The sequence below is a fragment of the Erinaceus europaeus genome, chromosome X (assembly GCF_950295315.1).
Source record: "Erinaceus europaeus chromosome X, mEriEur2.1, whole genome shotgun sequence".
Lineage (NCBI taxonomy): Eukaryota > Metazoa > Chordata > Mammalia > Eulipotyphla > Erinaceidae > Erinaceus > Erinaceus europaeus.
In genome coordinates, this window is record NC_080185.1 from 120556243 (window position 1) to 120578867 (window position 22625).

At 48.5% G+C, this 22625-nt stretch overlaps 1 protein-coding gene across 1 annotated transcript in view; it reads left to right on the forward strand.

The window, feature by feature from the left end:
• The window catches only part of CTPS2 (CTP synthase 2), a 77784-nt gene that overhangs the window by 46571 nt on the left and 8588 nt on the right, over positions 1-22625 (forward strand). The window contains exons 8-10 of the mRNA XM_060182689.1: positions 5936-5991; positions 7641-7737; positions 13515-13659. Coding sequence (XP_060038672.1) covers positions 5936-5991; positions 7641-7737; positions 13515-13659 — 298 coding nt within the window. The remainder of the gene's footprint in view (positions 1-5935; positions 5992-7640; positions 7738-13514; positions 13660-22625) is intronic.

Sequence of the window (22625 nt, forward strand, 5' to 3'; positions counted from 1 at the left end):
CACAGGCACATGTGCCCATGAGTAAGCGTGGCTGTGCCCCCAAAAACCTGCATCGTGAGCTCTGCGTTGTTGAATTTTAGGCCATTCTTTCTGCATCACCAAATAGTCTCCTCTTGATTTTTGAAACAAAACTCTTGAGATCGAGAGCAAAACAGAAACCCAGACAGGGGAATGCTGTTTTGCGGCGGGCTTTCCGTGCTTGCAGGAGCTGGATCTAAGCAAAAGCCGCCGGCCAGTGCCTGACTCCAGCAGCGCTTGCACTGGTCAAGGGCTTCTCCCTGTCACCTGCCTTTCACCTCAGCATCCCGCTGAGTGGCAGGATAAGGCCAGGTGGGCTTCCGGGAGTCCCTGCTCCAGCCTCTGCAGCTTTCAGCCGAGGGAGCCAAGGGCCCAGAGGGAAATGGCACTGGAGGGCTCAGGGTAGACCAGTGGCCTGGTGGCGCTCTCCTCGCATGACTCTTGATACTCCCCGGATGCAACCCTGCCTTCACAGCCCCGAGCTACCACGACTCTTCACAGCTGAACTCTTTCTTTTAAAAATTTTTATATTTATTGATTCCCTTTTGTTGTCCTTGTTTTATTGTTGTAGTTATTGTTGTTGTTATTGATGTCGTTGTTGTTGGATAGAACAGAGAGAAATGGAGAGAGGAGGGGAAGATGGGGAGAGAAGGAGAGACACCTGCAGACCTGCCTCACCACCTGTGAAGCGACTCCCCTCAGGTGGGGTCTTTTTTATTTTTTTACTTGATAGGATACACACACACACACAGAGATTGAGTAGGATACACAGGGAGAGAGAGAGAGATCGAGAGGAAAGGGGGAGACCGAGAAGAAGAGAGAGAGATGCAGTTCTGCTTCACTTCGGGACTGGGGGGCTTGAACCCAGGGCACTGCACATGGTAGCATGTCCTCTCTACTGGGTGTACCATTGCCTAGTCCCCCCCTCACAACTTAGCTCTTAAAACCTACATTTTGCGGTGGGGAAACTTGCCAAGCGCTCAACCCTCGGGTCTGTAGATTTTATTGCCCATCAATTACACCTCAATTAAGCAAAGCGCCATTTATCTAGGAAGGTTGATGGCTGGGTTTGTCTCCTTGTAGTGATATCATAGATTGATTGATGGACTCATTAGATGACTCTGGAAATGTGTGGAGACATGGCAGTGAGCAGTTAAGTGCTTTGAAGAGTGAGAAATCTATCAATAGAATGAAGGGTGACTGGAGCTGAAGCTATCGGGCTCAGGTGAGAGAGGAAGCAGAGAGAACAGCGAGGAGCTGTTATTAGAGAGTCCGAGGACCCCCCCCCCCCCAGCTGTATACTTTTGCTCATCTCAGCTGAGTTTGAGGGATGGGAACAGAGTCAAGTACAAAACACTTGAGGCCAGGGTCAGAGCCCGCCCAGGAATGGCTGACCACTTGTTTAATAGTAGGATACATAAGGGTACATCCCTGATGTAAGTTTTGTGGCAGGGTCCTAGACATGTTGCCAAGCTGTCCAGGAATTGGGGAAGCAGGCCTTTGCCCATGTCCACCGTGGCTTCCGAACTGGGGCGGTGGAAGGGTAGGGGAGAAATCTTTGTCCCCTTCTGGGTTCTTCAAGGCTAAACAGACAGACCAACATAAGGCAGAGTCAGAACAGAAAAAGCCAAAAGACATGTATTAATAACATGTGCACGTCCTGAGCACATGGGAGAGACACAGGAATCGGTCACATGGTCAGACGCCATCTTTACATGGCTAAGTTAACACAGAGGACTTTGTGAAGGAGAAAGGGTAGGTCAGTTAGAAAGATCCACCAAAAGGGATGTGGGTGAAAGCAAGTTATATAGACTTACATCGTGCCTTCTCCACTGCCCAGGGTCCAGGGGACAGCCTATGGCAAAGGTGACCTCTAGTCAGTGACTATTTGGGGTTGTCAGATTTTTGTCAGATGTGCCCCCGTCCCTTAAAAAAACACTCCCTAAACTGAAGCGCCACCTACCAGGAAGAGGCAGTTTTCAGGCAGTCTAGCCAGCACCCACCATGCTTAGTGCCACAAGAGCAGCTTGTAGGCATCTGGGGTGCACAGAATTCAGGGCAGTCCCCACTTTGGAGAACACAACTCCATGTGTGGGAGGAACCTGGAGCCCTGCTGTGCAGTATAGACCAGGTGATCGCTTTCCCATCAGTGTTGTATAGACACAACCCTCAGCCTTGGGACAGACCACACAGAATCGTGAGATGATGACCCTCCTGGGGACGGGCAGATGACACAGGCTGGCATCGGACCAGCCTAAGAGTCCCGGGTGGCAGCAGCAAGGAGTGGGGTTTGGTCCTGGGCACAGGAGGTGGAGGAGGGGTGCTTTAGCAGGAGACTGGCTTCCTGCTGGGTCTCTCTTCTGTGTTCCCTGCCACTAAGGAGGACTAGGGAAGGTCTGGCTAGAGCCCAGCCAGGATGGAGGGGTTCCAGAGCTGAGGGCCCAGCGCAGGTTCAGGGGCTCCCTCTCAAACTAGACGGTGCTGACAGGAATCTGGAGGAGTTGGCACACATTCTCTCACTCTCACACTTTCTCCTGGGTGAGGAAAAAAAAGTAGCTTTTGCTTTCTTATCTCTTATCAAGGCACTGATAGGGAAAAACAGCTTCTAGTTCCTGGTGTGATTAGATTGCTAAGAAATTTAAGGGGGGAAAAAAAACAAAAAAAAAACCCACACAGGTACTACACTGATAGCTCTGGTGGGGTTAATGAGGTGATTTGCAGAGCAGTTTGAGAGAGGCCACCAGGGGTTTAGGGACACTGAAAGTCCACAGCACAGTAATTGGCCACACGCTGAAATGCAGATAGGACATGAGGGGCCCTGGTAGAGGGTGTCGCCTGGCCTCCTCTGGATACCGTGCAGTAAAGTGTATTTGTCGGTATGGGGATGCTTTGAGGACTGGGCCACTCCTTTCAGCAGAACAGGTGACAGTCGTGTCCCCACACTGGTCTGAGCACTGGTGAGCACGCCACCCTTGGAAGTTAGTGGAGAGGCTGGCAGCCCAATCCCGGAAGTCACACTGTCCCTCCAGCGGCCCCTCTGACCCTAGCTTGTTACCACAGACGGTAGATATTTCGCTTCATGGTGTCTGTTTCTGCATATGGAAAAGGGACGTCAGAGTGGCTCCTGCCTGTGGCAGCCTTTGGAGGTTCAGATGAGCTGTGCGTGCAGGCCTGGAGAGCTGTAGCTTGCGTGGAAGCAGCAGACACGGGTGGCTGTTACTGGTGACAGGAAGGGCCTATTGTATTGACCTGCTTCAAGGCTGGCATTAGGTCTCCAAGTCTATTTTATTTTTTTGATCATTACCGAGGCTTCACTGCTCCGGGCTGACTTTTTCAGATAGAAAGACGGAGAGAAGAGGAGAGGGAGAGGGGTAGGGGCAGGGGGAGGGGAAGGGAGAGGGGGAGAGGGGGGAGAGAGGGAGGGGGAGGGGGGAAGAGAGAAGGACACGCCATCCCAGCACAGGAGCTTCCTTTAGTACAGTGAAGTCTGGCCTCAAGCCTGGATCATGCTCATGGCAAAGCAAGGGCACTAAAGAAGCGAGCTGTCTTGCCATCCAGTAGTAGCATTCTCTCCTAATCTATAAAGACAGACAGGAGCAGAGAGGAGTGGAAGGCGCGAGGGAGAAGACACCTACAGCACTCTGTGACCGCTTGTGAAGCTTCCCCACTGCAAGTGGGGCTCTAGGGCTTGAGCCTGGGTCCGTGCCGTGGTAACGTGCTGCACCGGAAGCGCCGCCACCTGGCCCCACGCACTTCATTAGTGTCCTCCCCCCCTTTTTAAACCCGAGCACTACTCACATCTGGCTTATAGTGGTGCTGGGGATTGAACCTGAGACTTTGCGAAACCTCGGCCATGGAAGCTTTGCACATAACCATTAGACTATCTCCCCAGGCCTCAGAATTAGCATTTTTAAAGAATTATTTTGAAAAAACAAACAAAACAAAACAGAGTCCTGGTATTTGTGGTGTTGGGGATAAACCCAGGGCCACTCACGTGCTAGTGTGTCTCTAGCCACTGAACCATCTCCCCACAGTAAGAACGGCATTTTTTTTTTAAACTCAAAATTGCATTTTTATAGTAGAAAATTGAGATTAAAGGTAGATGATGACAAAATTAGGGACAGGAGGGAGTTTAGCCACTTAAAAGAAATGCTCTGTATTATAGAGACGGCGGGCATGAGATACTGACATCCAAAAAGGGACTTGCCCTGAAGGCCCCCCTTCCTGGTTTTCTATTTGGTTTTTTGTTTTTCACAAAGTGGTAATTGGGAGCTAGTGGGGTCAGTTTTCCCTCTGGGCAGCTGAGGCCCACCTGCATGTGTGTTCACAAGAGAATCTTAGCCAGATGAAGTCACTGTGAGGAAGTCACTGAGTTTGTTTTGTGCACATGCGCATGTGTGAGACACACAGCGCGAACTTTGCTGGTTCCTAGTTTAGCCCACGCTGTGCCCGCTACCCAACATTCTTTTTCCCACCAGGGTGATCACTGGGGCTTGGTGTCTGCACAGCCAACTCATTGTCCTCAGTGTCCCATTTTATGTCCTTTTTCTGTGTTTTTTTTTTTTTTTTGGTAGAGGTGAGAGAAGGGAGGCAGGGAAGGAGGGAGGGAAGGTGAGAGAGCAGAGGCGCTGTGCCACTGCTTGTGAGGCTTCCCCTGTGCAGGTGGGGACTGGGGACTTGAACCTGGATCCTCGCACATGTGCACCATCACCCGATCCCCACAGTCGTCTGCATTGTGATATGTCCTGGGGTAAATTCTTGAGAGTCAGATTTCAGAGGCTCGGGATAGACATCTTTTCAATATGGGGACAGGGCTTGAACTCAGGACCTTGCACACATACTCTGTCACCTCTAAGTCACCTCTCCAGCTTGAATTTTTAAATTTTATATTTAAAATATATAAAAGGGGAAGAAGGAGAAGAGAGACTCTCAAGCAGTGCTCTACCATCATGGAATTCCACTTGTCTCTTATCCCTTGTGCTCTCGTGTGGGGCTGGGGCTCAAACCCAGGGCGTCACATGTCGGGGTGTATATTGCTGGGCCTCCTTCCTGATCCTCGGTGGGCATAGTTTAAGGGGGGGTGTTTGCTGGTGTGGTTACTGCCGTGTGGAAATAGAGGGACCTTGGTGTAGCGGTAGGGCAGCCTGGGTGGTGCGGGGCCTCTGGGCCAGTCCTTTGACTTCCTTTTCTTTTTGTAACAGGGACCCCATTTGGAAGCTTTGTTGTGCCCACTGCCTGGCTACCAGATCATGCATTTCATTTCATTTCATTTCATTAAATTTCTTTTCTTTTCTATTGCAGATGTCATCAGGGCCTGGCACGTGCGTGGCCTTACCACTCAGCACTGACCTTCACAGATACATGTTGAGAGAAAGAGAGAGAGGGAGAGACACCAGGGTGCTGGGGATTCCCACATGGTGCTGGGGACTCTTAAGGGGGAGCTATGCCCTCCTGGCCCTCATAGCTCATTTTATATATTTCAGCTGTGTAGAAGGACGCATCTGCTGGGGGCCGGGGCAGACCGGTTTCATCATGGGCTCCCTCCCCTTTTGCAGGGGTGATGGCTGGTTTGAGAATTCATTCCAGGTTTCCAAGGAGCTCTCACTGTTCTGTATTATAAGAGTCTCTACATCACTGTCTGGAGTCTAGTTGCTTTTATTCTTTTTAGTTAGAGACAGAGAGGGAGTTGAAAGAGACCACAGTACTGAAGCTGCCTTCCACGTGGTGGGGCCAGGCTTGACCCTGGGCCACACACATGACAGAGCAGCGCACTAGCCAAGTCAGCTATTTCACTGGCTCCCTAGTTGGCTTTTCGGTTTCTGAGTGGTCGGGAAACATCAGAGACTTCCTCCCACGTACGTCAAGTGGTTTTTGCGCCCATCAGTCCTGTACCAATGGCACTGTCATGTTTTTACAGGAAAACTCTATGGTGACGTTCCTTTTATAGAAGAAAGACACCGTCATCGCTATGAGGTATGGCTCTCAAACTGAGTTACGGCGGTGTAGACATGCGCAGCTTGAGGTGGTCTGACAGTGACAAGAGGTGCGCTTGTACTGTTGGTGGGGCTGTGCCATACCTCCTAGAGGATGTGGTGGGGGCCAGGGACTCTGCCCTTAGAAAGGCAAAGTCTTTTTCTTTTTAAAGGGCTTGTTTATTTTTATTGAAGTGGCATTTCATTGTAATACCCCCCCCCCCCGCAGCACGATAGCCTTTAAATGGAGGAGCTGTATGGTGTGTACACAAGGCTTTTAAACAATAAGGCTGTGTAGACAAGAAAAAGTAACCACATATTACGAGAACTGGGATAATGGCAAGACACGTGGATGGAGTAATGGCTGAGGAGGGCAAGTAGAACCCCCGGGATTTTAGGTGGGGAGCTGCTTTCTGTGAGGCCCAAAGTTGGAGGAAGGGGAAGTGCTGGGGTTCAAGTTATATATAACCAAAAGTGTGTGTGTGTGTGTGTGTGCGTGCACACGTGTGTGCGTGCACACGTGTGTGCGTGTGACCAGAGAGGGAGTAAACCAGAATGTCCCCCCAGCATACGTTACGCTGAGCGTCCTCCATGGCTGAGTCCCCGCCCCAACTGTAGCAGCCAACATTTTAGTAAAAAAAAATTGCTCTGGGCTCCTCTTAAGTGCATTTATATAATTTTATGTAAACAAACAAAAGACACCAGGATTAGGATTAGTCATAAGGGAAGGAATTAAGAGTACTTCACTCCTCACACAAACAGATCTGTAGTTTGAAGAGATAATTACACATAACTCCAGGGCAGGAATAAACATGGGCATGGTTGTAAATAGCTAATTTTAAGTCAGACTATCTAGTGTGGCAGTCCTACTCTTTTAACGTTACTCTGGGGTGACTGATAGAAGAATAAAGAACAGCGAGGGGGAGGGCATCAGGTGAAACTTGAACTGGGTGTGGCATATTGCACCAAAGCAAAGGACTCTGGGGAACCAGGGAAAGGGGCAGGATGAAGGGATCCTGGGATCCTGGTGTGTCTTCTAGACATGAATCCATGGAGATGAGAGGCTGTGCCCATGTGTTTAAGACTAGACTGAAAGCCATTAACCCCTCAGTAACATTTAACAAAAGCAAAAGACAGGCATTCTAAATTCAAGACTGTGATTAGACATTTTCCCAGGCTCCAGAGGTTGAGTATAGAAAGTTACTGTTAGGGAGCCGGGCGGTAGCACAGCGGGTTAAGCGCACATGGCACAAAGTGTAAGGACTGGCGGAAGGATCCCAGTTCTAACCCTGGCTCCCCACCTGCAGGAGGGTCGCTTCATGGGCAGTGAAGCAGGTCTGCAGGTATCTGTCTCTTTCTCTCCCCCTGTCTCCCCTCCTCTCTCAGTTTCTCTCTGTCTTATCTAGCAGCAAGTACAGCAAGGACAACAATAATGACAACAAGGGTAATAACAAGGGCAACAAAGTGGGAAAAATGGCCACCAGGAGCAGTGGATTTGTAGTGCAGGCACCGAGAACCCTGGAAGCAAAAAAAAAAAAAAAAAAGTCATTGTTAGATCATCACTGAGATGGAATCCCACTGCTTCTTTCAGAAGCTGTTATGTCCATGTTTGTCAGCTGCCTGAAAACACTTGATTTCTTGTGTTTCCAGGTGAACCCTAATATGATCAACCAATTTGAGAAGCATGACCTGCATTTTGTAGGTCACGATGTTGAAGGGGAGAGAATGGAAATCATTGAATTGACCAGTAAGTGTACCCTTCATTTTGGCTACATTTCTTCCTTTCTTTCTTTCTTTTTGAATTGATGCAATGTTGGTTTACAAGGTTATTAAGTGTCTGGTGAATAGTTTCATTTCTATTCAGAAAAATTTTCCCAGTGAGCTCCCATCTTTTGTTGGCTCCAGCTACACAAAGATAAGGCTTGAGACCTGCTTGGTTTACTCTCTTTCTTCTTCTCCTGTGACACAAGTAGGCAGCTAAATCTAAATAATACACACGAAAATATAAAGTGCACAAGAAACAGACCATGTAGACTCCTAATCACTTTTTTTTTAAAATCCAATTGGTCTGAAGCGACCATGAAGTAACGTGCTGTTCTGAACCTCCCAGCTGTTGCAGCAGAATGTGTCCTCCTTCCCCACCCCCGTCCCTCACCCCTCTAGGTTAGCTTTCTGGGTGAGGCGGGCAGCCCATGTAGTGCTCTGCTTCTCCTGCCTTTACCATTGAGGCCGAATGCTCCACTGCTCTCACTACTGTCAGCTTGTGTTGATGTGGGGGACCTGCTCCCATTTTTCAGCTGCTGTCTCCCTTTCCCTGGTCCAACACAGGGGAGACACTTCATTTCTGAACACAAATCGCTGTACTCACAGAAGCTCTTCACTAGACCAAACGTGATACAAAGGGATTGCACTTGTGTTGGGGTCGCTCACAGAACTGTTTGATGCTGCTCTGGGACACCCTTGAAAGCGTGGGCACATGAACCGGGCATCTAAGACAAGTTAGGGGACAGTGATCTCCTCACCTGGAGCTGCAGAAGCAGCAGTATATTCCAAGGGGCCCGGGACTTTACTAATTTTTGCCTGAGTCCAACAGCCAACATGCAGGTGGGCCAAAGGTATTATTTGGGGAGATGGTGTCAGGGGTAGAAACAGGACTAGAAAGCTGGATCAGAGAAGAGGGTAGCTCCCAAATATGGGAAAAGGATGTTGGGATATTGTGCAGATGTGGCTGAACATTGGCAGGGCCCACAAACCACTATATTTCCATGCAAGTTTTATTTACATATCCCCACCACGTTATCCCCTCAGAGTATTGCTAATCCCGCCAGCTTTCTCCCTTCCCAGAATGCCTTTTTCTTTTCTCCACCCTCTTCCCTAGCCCATTCTGTCCTGACTTGCCACTTCGGGAATTCTCCTATAAAAGTCACTTCTGTTTCCGCTCTTTATTCTTCCCTTTCTCTCCTTCTTTCTCTTCCACGTCTCGACCTGGAGAAGACCAGGAGAAGGGCTGGCGTGCATCGTGGGAGGTGGCCATTTTTCTAGCTCCACGTGGCCTAAACCTGCTGTGTTCACACCTGACTCTGGGGCGTCCACTTCAATAAAGAATTGTATTACCACGCCGCCACGAGTTCCTCGTCCCAACGCCGGGCGCCAAAATGCTGGGCTAGCTTCGCCAGAGAGAGAGACAAGGAACTCGTGGCAGAGCAGGAACGCAGTGCAATGCCTTTATAGATCAGAGACAACGCCTTCATATACATCTTTAACCGGAAGTGGCAAGTGGGAAAAGGAAATGGCTAGGAGAGGGGGTGGAGAAAAGAAAAGAGCGCCAAGGTAGCAAGCTTCCATAGCAGCTGTTGCGAAGGTTCTAACCAGTGGGATTAACCAATACCCTGCAGGCAGGGCGAGTCTCAGGCAAAACAATGATTATGTAAATAGAGCAGAGCAGCGGGGCTGCCTGACAAGTATATAAATACCATTAACTGTAAACCCTATCAATTTGATCTGGGGCCAGTATTCAGTACAGAAACCTGTGTACCCTCTGCATCCCTGTAGCTCTGAGCTCACATTCTGTGGTCAGAGCTAGGAACAGTCCAGGCTGTACCCATTGCCAGACCCATCTTCCTCGAGTGGTAGAGGATTTTGGTCCAGCCTCCCTTCTGAGAATGGGGCAGTCCCTACCATTGTTGATCCACATTGAGGGCAAGGTCCTATGGAGGCCCACATAGGGGTGCATTTTGTTGTTCCTGATGGAGATGACCAGTGACAGTGGAGAGAGGGATCTGTAAGAAGTCTAGGCACATGTCTGTGTGATAATCCCAGGACTCCCTGACTAGGCCCCAGCCTTAATTTTTAAGTGGAAAAAAAATACCATTTGTAATAGATTGAAACTACACGGCATTTAAGTGCCCACAGATAAAGTTTTATTGGCATCACATAGCCATGCTCATCTATTATGTTTCTCGCCTGTGGTTGCTTCTGTGCTGTAATGGCGGACAGGAGTAGTAAGGACAGAGTTCGTTCGCACCACAGAGCTTAGCCTGCTTTGCTACTTGGCACTTGTGGGAGGTGTTTTCCAATCCTTGTTTTACACTCCTCCCTGCCATGTGCACTTCATCGAACTGACTGGCAGCTAACATTTTCAGGGACCAGCCTGTCCCTCTGGTCTCGCTGGTCATTTCCCAGCATTTCTGGCTCGGTGTCTTTAAAGTGAGCATCCCACATTTCCAAAGTCCCACACTGCCTCTTGACTTGTTTCTGCTAAGGTGCCACCAGTCTCCTTGTTGAGGGTTTCTGACCTTTGCCACCACGGATATTCTTTGTGGTGGGGACTGTCCTGGGCTCTGTAGGGTGTCTGGCAGTGGTAGCACCTCCCTTCCTCCAGATTGTGACAACCCTAGACACCTCCGAGCATTGCCAAATGTCTGGGGGCCCATTCAGCCCTAGTTGGGAACCACTGTCTTGGACCAGTCCCAGAAATGGGATGGATTGAAGCTCTTTTGGCTCTTCAGACCCCCAGCTTGTGCTCAGTTGCCAAGACCTGTAGAGTCTTGCATTCTTGTCCTGACTGCTCGCCCAGTGCCAACACGTGGCGACTCTGCCCTGCTCTAGTCCTCTCGCTCCTTCACCCGGGCTCCTCTCCCATGCCTCCAAGCCAGGCTGGCACTCTGACTGTGCGGTGCCTGTGGCACTAGCTTGTTGCCAACTCAACTCCTGTTTAGTGAATGTTTAGTGTCTACAGGGGATTCCAAGCCAGGATGGAGCATGGCTTCCCCAGAAAGCCTCCCTGTCCAGCCTGAGTGCTTGGGAGCTCCAGGTAAGGGGAACGGCTTACTCTTCTTTGAACTTCCTGGCATCTGTCTTTTTCCATCCGAGCCCAATGTCACTGTTCCCTGCTTCAAATTCCGTTTTCTGTCCGAGTTCCCTCTCTGCCTCTGATCTGTTCAGGAATGGCCAGAGTCCCGAGCAGGAGGAGAGTTGACCTTGGAGAAGGCTGCTTTGGAACACAGTAGCGGGTTGTGTCCATCCTGAAAGAAGGTGTTTTCCTCTAGCTCCTTTGCTGGGGCTTCCTGGGGACCCCGGCTGCCTTGTCTGGCTCATGACAGGGCCGTGACCACCGTGTCGTCACCCCTAAGGGACTGTGTCGCTCCTCTGGCTTTCAATGGACACTCCATCCACAGTAGTCAATCCATGCCTGGAGTTTTGAATTGGAAGACGAGGATGCATTAAAACATACTTTAAAAAAAAATTATTTTCCTTTTTTGTTGCCCGTGTTTTTATCATTGTTGTGGTTATTATTATTGTTATTGATGTTGTTGTTGAATAGGTAGGACAGAGAGAAACGGAGAAAGGAGGGGATGACAAGAGTGGGGGAGACAAAGACACCTGCAGACCTGCTTCACCGCTTGTGAAGCGTCGCCCCCTGCAGGTGGGGAGCCGGGGGCTCGAACCGGGATCCTTTACACCGGTCCTTGTGCTTTGTGCCACGTGCGCTTAACCCGCTGCGCTACCGCCCAACTCCCTAAAACATATTTTTTAATTATCTTTATTTATTGGATAGAGACAGGCAGAAATTGAGAGAAAGGGGTGATAGAGAGGGAGAGAGACAGACACCTGCAGCCCTGCTTTACCACTCATGAGGTTTTCTGCCTGCAGGTGGGGGCCAGGGGCTCAAACCTGGGTCCTTGTGCACTGTAACATGTGCGCTTAACCAGGTGCGCCACCACCTGGCCCTTGAAATTTTTTTTAGAATTTAAAAAAATATTTATTTATTCCCTTTTGTTGCCCTTTTTTATTGTAGTTATTGATGTCATTGTTGTTGGATAGGACAGAGAGAAATGGAGAGAGGAAGGGAAGACAGAGGGGGCAGAGAAAGACAGACACCTGCGGACCTGCTTCACCACCTGTGAAGCGACTCCCCTGCAGGTGGGAAGCCGGGAGCTCGAACCGGGATCCTTACACTGGTCCTTGTGTTTGGTACCGCGTGCGCTTAACCCACTGTGCTACTGCCCGACTCCTTTTTTTTTTTTTTTCCCTTTTTCTTAGTCTAATCTGCAGCACAGGTTGGTGGTGAAGTCTAATCTTTCTGGCCAGTGAGAAGGCAGAGCGTTTTGCAGGCAGATAACTGACTGTGTTTGCTTTGCTCTGGGACTTACTCTCTTCTCATTCTGGTTCCTGTTATTGTCAGCAAATACGTAGATACCTCTTGGCGGCACATAGGTTTAGGCTTGCATGGACACTGTGAAAATGTCATGTGGGCTGTACGATCTTGCAATTTTAAAGAAGCTGACTGCAAGAGGATTCATTTTTTTAAAAAAAATTATTTACTTTATTTTAATGAGAGAGAGATAGGTAGAGAAACGGAGACCAGAGCACTGCTCAGCTCTGGTTTATGGTGGTGCTGGGGAATGAACCTGAACCCTCAGAGCCCAGAGAGCCTTTTTGCATAACCACTATGCTATCTCCCCAGCCCTGGGATTCATGTTCTTAAGGAGATTCCCCAGAAAACTTTGATCTTATCTGCTTAGAAAGTGTATCCATGAATCTTTACATTCCTAAAGGTGTTCTAAAAGGAACAGCAAAGCTTTAGACTCCAGAGTCATGGCAGAATTGAGTTGAAAACAAATGAAAGCATAATTTCAAATAGACTTGACCTGATGGAATGTCACATACAATCATAAACTTTTCTTTTACTCTCTTCTTTTCATAGAGGGGACCTTCTAGTTTAGTGATTCTGGGCAGTGATATTTAATTCAGATGTCATGTCCCTGGCCACTGCTCCGCTTTTGTCTGTAGTGGTACAGAGACGCAAGTGGTGTCTGCTCCTTTCAAAGCCATCACGAGATGTCACTGCCCCTCGCCTGGAATGGCTGCCTTTTTTTCCCCTCAGTGTGGATGGTTTCTCCCCTTCTTTCTGTGAGGGGACACGGCTCTGGTAGAAAAAGAAAGTCTGTAGTCATTTTTTTTTGGGACCTCTGGAGAAAGAACTAGACCTTGTAGGAATGTCCTGAAGCCATTCAAAAGACAGAGTGGCCAGTTCGTCGCAAGTGTGAGGGGTACCATGGAATGGAGCCAACGTTAAGTCCATGATGAATCTTCAGAAGGCAAGGCAGGTTTGGAAAAGTCTCAGTGCAACTTGTCATTCAGAAACCTCAGCTACAGAGGCCAGGAGAGAGAGCTCACTGTGTAGGATGCCTGTCTTAGCATGCGCATAGCCCAGGTTTGAGCCCTGGCACTATGTGTGAGGCGCCAAAGCACCAGGGGAAACTTTGGTGCTGTGATGTCTCTGACTCTTTCGCCATCGCGCTTTGAATGAGAAAATTGACCCAGTTCCTCTTAAAATTGACTCTTCACAAATGTAGTACCCAGGTTGAGATGTGACTGACTAGAGAGATCATGGAAGTAACTTGCCGGGACAGGACGTTGAAGAATCATGGTATCACTTAGTGAGTTTGCTGGTAGAAAGGATAAGATCTTTACAGCAGTTCTCTTCATGTTGGTTTCACTCGCTTGTGCTTCTCGTTTCAGGTCACCCTTACTTTGTTGGTGTCCAGTTCCACCCTGAGTTTTCTTCTAGGCCAATGAAGCCTTCTCCTCCATACCTGGGACTATTACTTGCAGCAACTGGGAACCTGAATACCTACCTGGAACAGGGATGCAAATTATCTCCCAGGTAACAAGCTTCCTGCTCTTAGCGGTGACCCAAGGTGCAGTTCTCAGCACGCTAGGGTGCTCACAAAATCAGTAGCGTTCCACGGTTCTCATTAAGTGAAGGATGATCAGTCCTCCCTCCTCTTAACAAACATCATGTTTTCTCTCTTAATGAAAATGATTGAATCACCTCCGCGACCATAACATACAAGGTTTCCAAATCATGCTGATGCTGGATATTCTTTTAGAAATCTTTCTCGTTTTGGTAAGTGAAAAGAGAAAAGGTTTTTTTTCTTGCTGACTCTCTGACTAAGAAATGCACGTGAATACTCAGTGAATTTGTTGGTTCTTGGCTTTATGAACAGCTGCTTGCTCTCTCCCCTTCCTTTTTCTTACTTCTATGATCTTTCTTTTTTAATTTTTTTAAAAATTTATCTTTATTAGGTAGAGACAGTCAGAAATCAAGAGGGAGGAAGGAGATAGAGAAGAAGAGAGACAGAGAGACACCTGCAGCCCTGCTCCACCACTCGCAAAGCTTTCCCCCTGAAGGTGGGGACTGGGGGCTCAAACCCAGGTCCCTGTGCATTGTGGCATGTGCTCAATCAGGTCCGCCACCACCCGGCCCCCCTTCTATACTTTTTCTTGTATACAAAGTTTGGGAATCTCTTCACATGTAACAGACGTTGACCCTTTTTAGATGGGAAATCTAAATTTAGAGTGAGTTTGTCTGTCTTCTAAGTTGTCAGGGGTTAGTGAAATTGTTTGTGTCCTAAGCTTTTAATGGTATTGACCATTCTCCCTAAAGAGCTGTAAATCTGGACTTCACGTAATATTTATATGGTTTTAAAACTTACACAGTTAACTTTTTCTTTTGTAGATTCTGCCTTAGTATGCGTGCATGCCTAAAGTATTGAAATAGCCAGAGAAAGTGCTTCCCATAAATACGATGTCTCCCACTGACACTGTTATGGTTTCAGACAGCTGAACTTGATAATCAGTATGGACTTTGCTTTTGGTGTGGTACAGTGAGGTAGGGATGTTTCCCCACCCCCTTCAGTTACTAGTAAGTTGAAACATTTAGATTTGCTTCAAGAGTCTCTTTTCTATTCCACTGATGTGCTTACCTACTGTTTCCCAGCCCTCCACACCCTTCTTACAATCACAGCATTATTGTAAATCAGGTGTCTTTCTGCTCCACCCCCATTATTGTTTGGCATTTCAAACTTGTCGTTTCTGCTCTTGCCGATGAACTGTACAATGAATTCAAAGGCCAGGTTGAAATAAAGCAAAATTCCTTTGGAATTTGCATTGAAATCTCATTATACTAAAGTATTAATTTGCGGGAGAATTTGTGTCTTTCGCTCTCATCCAAGAAGACTGAGTTGGGATCACTTTAGAAAAAACTCACCAGAATATCGGAGACCTGGGCAGATCTCCTTACTGCTGTCTGTTGTCTGGGAGATTGCTCTATAACTGGCCCTCCACCTAGCGAGTGACCCTTGTGACATTGCACAGGGCACTGCCAGCCTCAGAGCCTGGTGTGCATGTGTGTGTGTGCTCCTGTTACACTGCCTTGGTGAGCTGGGACGTCCCCTGCTAGGAGCGACTCCCAGCCCACACTTGGCAGGAGAGTAGAGTGAATTAGATGGCTGGGAGAACACAGCCCTGCTTAGTAACAAAGCCGAGGTGTTTCTCTGGTGGCTTGTAAGCACCAGCTAATAACACAGAAAGACTGACTGTCTGCTTGTGTGGCCTGCTGATCCCCCTGTGGGGCTGGCGGTCTCTGGTGCTCTGTGAGGCAAGTGACTGCTTTGCTGGTGACTCCAGAACGAGACATAGCATGTCCTGGAGAGCAGGAAAGGCTTAGTGCGACTCTGATGGTGGTACTGGAATTACAGGTACCCGACCTGCTTCTGTGGTGAATCCCGAAGGGGTGCTGCCTTGAGGGCAGCCGGCATCTTACTGATCTTTGTCTCCTGCACACGGGGGCTATTTATGACGTTCGCGTGCTGAACTACTGTAGGTAGCGGGGCAGGAGAGCTAGAGTCTAATCTCGACAGCTGAGGGGGATTCCAGCTAAGAAAGGTGATTCAGAATCAAGCCAGTGCCCGACCCCCCCCCCCAGTAGTCCAGAGGAGCCTTGCATGGCAACCCCTCTCTGATCGTTAGCTGTCAAAAAGCTCGTAAGTGCTTTGATGCCTGGGGCCCCAGTGTGAGCTGAGTTGGGACTGCTTTTCTGTCCGACAAGATTATTCTCTGTAGTCAACCCTAACCAAATGTGACAAGGAATATGAACGCTACAATCATGACTTCCTTTCCCAGAAATTGGCTGATGCTTTTTAACTGTATGGCACGTGTGCGGCTGACATCTTTGAAGCACAGAATGTAAAAACCCTTGGCTTTGAGTAAGTACACCTGAGGTATAACCTCTGCGTTCTGCCCCATGGAGAACATTTCTCTGTTAGCGCCTGGGACCTTGCAGTAAGGATAGAATTTGGGGATCGAGAGTTGGCGAGCTGAATTCCCAGCCTCTCCGCTAGTAATGGGGTAAAGGCCAGCTCTCCCCTGGTTTTTCAGTGGGGAGTGGTCTGCTCAAGATACAGAGCTGTAGTAGAGGGTGGTCTATTTTTTTTTTTTTAGGTTTTCAGAAGCTTATTCAAAAAAAAAAAAGACATGCCAAATCAAAGGATAGGCTCACACATTGACTGAGCTACTAGAAGGAGTCAGACTACAGTTGTGCTCAGCTAATGTTAATGACAGCTGAGTGTCCACAGTCAGGATAGGTAAGAAGGGGGGGGATAGGAGAAGAGTCTGGAACAATCTTGGCAGGTTTCCTGAGAGCCCATGCAGAGCACCCGCTAGAGAGAGGACACAGTGACACATGCGTGCTGTGCACACCCAGAGAAGCTGAGCGTCTCCAGTGGGACCCCTAGCACCCACACAAACGCCAGGCTCCTAGACAGAAGCAAAAGGGCGCCTTGACGGGACAGACAGCCGACGGACGCTCAGTGGCATGACCTTGTCAGTTACTAATGGAAGAGGCATTCTGCAAGCCAAGTCTCGTTGTAAGCGGGCCTGTCTGAAGACAGCGACTTCAGGCCTCCTGTGTTAACTCTTCTTTACAGAAGCTGAGTAGACCGTTGTTAGAGTTAGTAAATCTAGTGGGAAATGACAGGGCACGAGAAAAATCATTGTATTGTCTGCTGGTATCTGCCCCCAAGTGTCTGAGCATGATTTGTATAAAAGGTAACCTTAAATTTGCATGGTCTTGCTGGTATATGCAGAATGAGACTGCTTTGTGTGTAACTGTAAGAAAAAAAAATTGGTGGGCCAGGCGGTGGCACACTTGATTAAGCACACATATTAGAGTGTGCAAGGACCCAGGTTCAAGCCCCTGGTCCCCACCTGCAGGGGGAAAGCTTCATGAGCGGTGAAGCAGGGCTGCAGGTGTCTCTCTGTCTCTCCCCCTCTCTGTTTCTCCTCCTCCTTTCTCAGTTTCTCTCTGCCTCTATCTAATAAAAAAATTAGGGGGCCAGGTGGTGGCGCACCTTGTTGAGCGCACATCACCTTGTGCAAGGACCCGGGTCCAAGCCCCCGCTCCCTGCCTGCAAGAGGGAAGCTTCACGGGTGGTGAAGCAGGGCTGCAGGTCTCTCTCTCCTTCCCTCCCTCTCTCCTTCCCTCCCTCTCTGTCCACCCACCTCAACTTCTCTCTGTTCTATCAAGTAAAATAGAAACAAATGGCCACCAGGAGTGGTGGGTTTGTAGTACTGGCACTGAGCCCCAGTGATAACACTGGTAGTAAAAAAAAAGAGAGGGGAAGAGACAGGGGAGGGAGGGAGAGAGAGAGGGAGAGAAAAGAAAGAAAAAAAGAATCTTAGGAGACGTATACGAAATAGATGTGCAGAGGTGCTTGCTTTTAAAGTCGATTTAACATTGGTTTGCAATAGGACAAAATTCCAGGCGTCTTAAGTTTACACCTCTGTCTGCGGATAAGTCTCACTGCACCCACCACCGAAGTTTCAGTGACATCACACTGTCAGGAAGACCCCTCCACCCATTCCTCCTACCCGCTGTCCCCTTCCCCTCAGATCACCACCGTAGCAGAGGTGCTTGGGATTAAACATTCTTTAATATCTTAAAAACGAAAAAAAGCTCTCTACCCCAAATTCCATTTTTAAGTAAGTGACTGCAGAAGAGGGAGTGGAGTCTCTAAAGCTGGTGAGTTGATTTTCAGCCCGTGCCACCCGGGCTGCCTTGCAGTGCTCTTAGATGTCGCACCATGCTTAGGAACTATTTCCGGTTGCAGGTTTTCAGCGCGCCCATTTGTGAAACTCTTAGTACTTATTCCATGTTGGAAAGCGAGAACTTGGATGTGGGTCAGTCAGCAGTGCACGGATAAGCAGCTCTTAGGAGAAACATGCTTATAAAATCAAAAATTGGAATCTCAAGACATGTCAGTTCCCCCCCCCCCCAGTTGAGGCTTTCGGATCCTGAATTCCATGCCTCTCTCTATTCATCATACACACTCTCCTTTCTGTGTGGTGACATAGGAGGGAGGCCAGTAGAGAAACAGCAAGAGGGGAGTTGCTTGATGAATCATTGTGTTTGCTTGATGGTATAACTCCTTAAAGGAAGCCCACAGCCAGTGAGATCCTGGGACCCCAGGCCCTCGGCTCATTCACTTTCGTCTCTCTGTTCTCTCTGCTGGAATGCTTGGGGTTTTGCTTCTAAGTGACAGCCTAGTCTCTGGCCTGGGAAGATTCTGTTTTCCGTTGACTTTCAGATGTAGTGTTACAGAAAGACTGGAAATGAGACAAAACAAAGAAAACAAACCATCACCTTAAAAGCTTAACACATTCACAGGACTCATTTTGGAATATTCCGTTTCAGCCTTTATTCTCTATCCATATATGCACCATTTCCTGGTCATATACACATACATTATCTTTATTTATTTATTGGATAGAGACAGCCAGAAATTGAGAGGGGAGAGGGTGACAGGGGGAGAGGGTGATCCGGGAGGTGGTGCAGTCGGTGAAGCACTGGTCCCTCAAGCATGAGGTCCTGAGTTTAACCCCCAGCAGCACATGTACCAGAGTGATGTTTGGTTCTTTCTCTCTTTCTCCTCCTCTTTCTCATGAATAAATCAATAAAATCTTTAAAAAGAGAGAGGGAGGGAGGAAGACAGTGAGACACCTGTGGCACTGCTCTACCCACTCGTAAAGCGTTCCCACTTGGGGTGGGGCTGGGGCCTCAAACCCGGGTCCTGTGCGCACTGTAATGTGTGCGCTCAACCAGGTGTGCCACCACCCGGCCCCATTCCCTAGTTACATTCATAATAGCTAGAGCAAAACAAACAAATGATGAAAGTTCTTGTCACCTAGATTAGCCAGTTCTTGCCATCTTGCTCCGTCTTCTCTGTGTGGGTATACATTGACCTCTGAACCTCTGTACGTCATTTACAGGCCCATTGCACTCCACACCTACAGTTTTTGTCGTGCATTTTGAGCACTCAAAGGCATTTTCTCAGATAACTGTAATGTCATTATCATGCCTATGAAAATCTCCACTAATCCTCTACCCAGTCCATATTTACATTTCCCCATTTATCCTTAAATGTCTTTTTTTTTTCTGACCGTCTTTTAAAAAGAAAAATATATTCAGTGATCTCTTCAGAGTACACTTCACTTTGTTTTCTTCGTTTCTTTTTCTCTAAATAAATCTCCCTGTCTTTCAGTTTTTTCCTAGCATCAGCTTTCAAGGGATCAGGTCAGCTGTCTTGTAGAAATTATCAGAGTCTGGAATCTTCTGAGTGTTCTCTGACAATTAGAATCAGATCAGACTCTTTTGGAAGACCGCTTCCTTAGGAGTGTCTGTCCACTTTGTAACTACTTGAGACCCTCCCTTGGCATCTCCCATCAGTCCCTGAAGACTATGACTTTAACTACAGCTGCGTGTAATGAAAGCATGCCCATTCAGCAGCCGTAGTCAGCCGGGATGGCCTTAGTCAGCATTATAATGAAAAGATGCTGAACATCTTTTCTTCTAAGGAAATGGTTTTTTTTTTTTTTTCTTTTTCCCATTTTGGTTTCTAAAATGCCATCCCCCACCAACATGATCTGAGGCTCCTGGGAGAAGAGGCTGATCCCAGCTCTGAGGCCGGAAAAGTACAAGATGGCGCTGTTAATGCTGGACTTCAAAAAGCAGGCTGGGCTGAAAACCCAATAGGGAGGCTGCGTATAAATCCAAGAGGATGGCTTAAAAGGGATCCTGCTGGCCTCATCTTGGACAGTTTGAACATCAAAAAGAATAATGACAGCACTGGATTATAACAGGTTGCATGTAAAAAAAACACAAAAAACTCCACAGTGATAGTTGGAAAGGATTGTAAAAGGCCAATTAAGAACGTAGAAGCAGTCCTCGATGTAGTAACCGAGTCATATCCGGGCGATCTGTGAATGCCTGAACCACTGGGTGAAAGGCTGTGGGAAGCAGCATATTCAGATGTTCTCAAAGCTCCACCATAGATTCTTTTGCGCCTCACATCTCGTGCATTTTTTCCCACTTGCACAATGCTCGCTTTTTTTTTTTTTTTTGCCTCCAGGGTTATTGCTGGGCTCGGTACCTGCACCACGAATCCACTGCTCCTGGAGGCCATTTTTTCCCCCTCTTGTTGCCCTTGTTGTTTTATCGTTGTGGTTATTATTGTTGTTGTTATTGGTGTCGTTGCTGTTGGATAGGACAGAGAAACGGAGAGGGGATGGGGGGTTAGGCGGTAGTGCAGGGGGTTAAGCACACATGGCATAAAGCCCAAGGACCGGTGGAAGGATCCCAGTTCGAACCCCCCCCATTCCCCACCTGCAGGGGAGGGGTCGCTTCACAAGCGGTGAAGCAGGTCTGCAGGTGTCTGTCTTTCTCTCCCCCCTCTCTGATTTCCCCTTCTCCCTCGATTTCTCTCTGTCCTGTTCAGCAATGACAGCAACAACAACAACAACAATAATAATTACAACAATAAACAACAAGGCCAACACAAGGGAAAAAAATGGCCTCCAGGAGCAGCGGATTTGTAGTGCAGACACCAAGCCTCAGCAACCTGGAGACAAAAAAGAAAGAAAGAAAAAAAAGAAATGGAGAGAGGAGGGGAAGACAGAGAGGAGAGAAAGACAGACACCTGCAGACCTGCTTCACCGCCTGTGAAGCGACCCCAGGATCCTTCCGCTGGTCCTTGTGCTTCGTGCCATGTGCGCTTAACCCGCTGCACTACCGCCCGACCCCCGCTTGCCATGTTTAATGGCTGCTAACTTTAGCACACACTCAGCAAACCCAGAGCCCTGGCGCGCCTTCTTGTCCAGCCTCGCCTCTGTGGCTCATGTAACTGTTCGCAAATGCACCTGAGCCCACTCGCAGGGAAACCAGCCGTAGCACTCTTCACTTTGTGCACATGCCCGGCCCCGCTCCACCGCCACCCATTTCTCCTAGTCATCAGGTCCTAGAGATTGCTGGTGTTGGGGTCCAGCTCCCCCTCCAGATGTTGTACCCTGCTGCGAGGGGGTGTGGCCTGGGCATCTGTATGGGCTCTGGAGGTGGGGCTTGCTGCATTCCAGCCCAGCTCCTTCGGTTCCAGACTGGCTGTGACATCACTCTTGTGTCTGTTCTCCCCTTCCTTTCTCCCTTCCTTCCCGTCCTCCCTGCTGGCTTGTTTTTTTAAATTAATTAATTAATTGTTTTATTGCCAGGGTCATCACTGAAGCTTGGTGTTGATACTGCAGATCCACTGCTCACTGCGGCCCTTGTTTCCTTTCTATTTTGTTGGGTAAGGCAGAGAGAAATTGAGAGGGGAGGGAGAGAGAAAGAGAGACCCCTTGGGGCTGGGTGGTGGCACACCTGGTTGAGAACACACATTACAATGCAAGGATCTGGGTTCGAGTCCCCAGTCCCCACGTGTAGAGGGAAAGCTTTGTGAGTGGTGAAGCAGGGCTGCAGGTGTCTGTCTGTCTCTCTCTCTAGCTCCCCTTTCCTCTTGATTTCTGACTGTCTCTACCCAATAAATAAATAAAGGTAATAAAAAGTATTAAAAAGGAGAGAGCCCTGTGGCACTACCTCACTGCTCGTGAAATGTACCCCCTTCAGGTGGTAACCGGGGGCCAAACCTAGGTCCTTGCCCCTGGTAACCTGTGTGCTCAACTCGGTCCACCACCACCTGGCCCATGCGCACTATTTCTTTATAATAATGGGGCAGTAATAGCGCCCACTTTGCTTAGCATTAATGAGAATGAAGTCACAGGCTAAATGTAGAGTGTTTAGCACAGTGCCTGGTCTCTGGCAGGAAGCGGAATGGGAATTACTGTTAGGATTATGCTGTTATAATTAATTTGACTCCTCCCAGGCTTCTCCACCTGCTTGCTTTCTGCAAGGCCCACTTGTTTTGCTAGCTTTTCTCCTCTTGATCCATCTTCCGCCGGCAGAATGATCTTCTTTTTTTTTTTAGAAATATATTTTTTAAATATTTATTTAATTTATTTATTCCCTTTTGTTGCCCTTGTTGTCTTATTGTTGTAGTTATTATTGTTGTTGTCGTCGTTGTTGGATAGGACAGAGAGAAATGGAGAGAGGAGGAGAGAAAGACAGACACCTGCAGACCTGCTTCACCGCCTGTGAAGCGACTCCCCTGCAGGTGGGGAGCCGGGATTCGAACCGGGATCCTTATGCCGGTCCTTGTGCTTTGCGCCACCTGCACTTAACCCGCTGCGCTACAGCCCGACTCCCCAGAATGATCTTCTGACATTACTTTGGAGCTGCAGACCCTCAGTAGCTTCCCTTGACCACAGGAGAGAAGTCACATAAGTCCAAAGAGGGTGGCTTGCTGTCCCCTGATGTCCCTGAAGGCAGTGCCTTTGCCTTGGCTCACTCTGCTTCTTGGCTCTTGATAACATCCCTGAACTGCTTAGAGAGAGGGGAGTTCCAGAGAGTGACTAGTGCACCCTGCA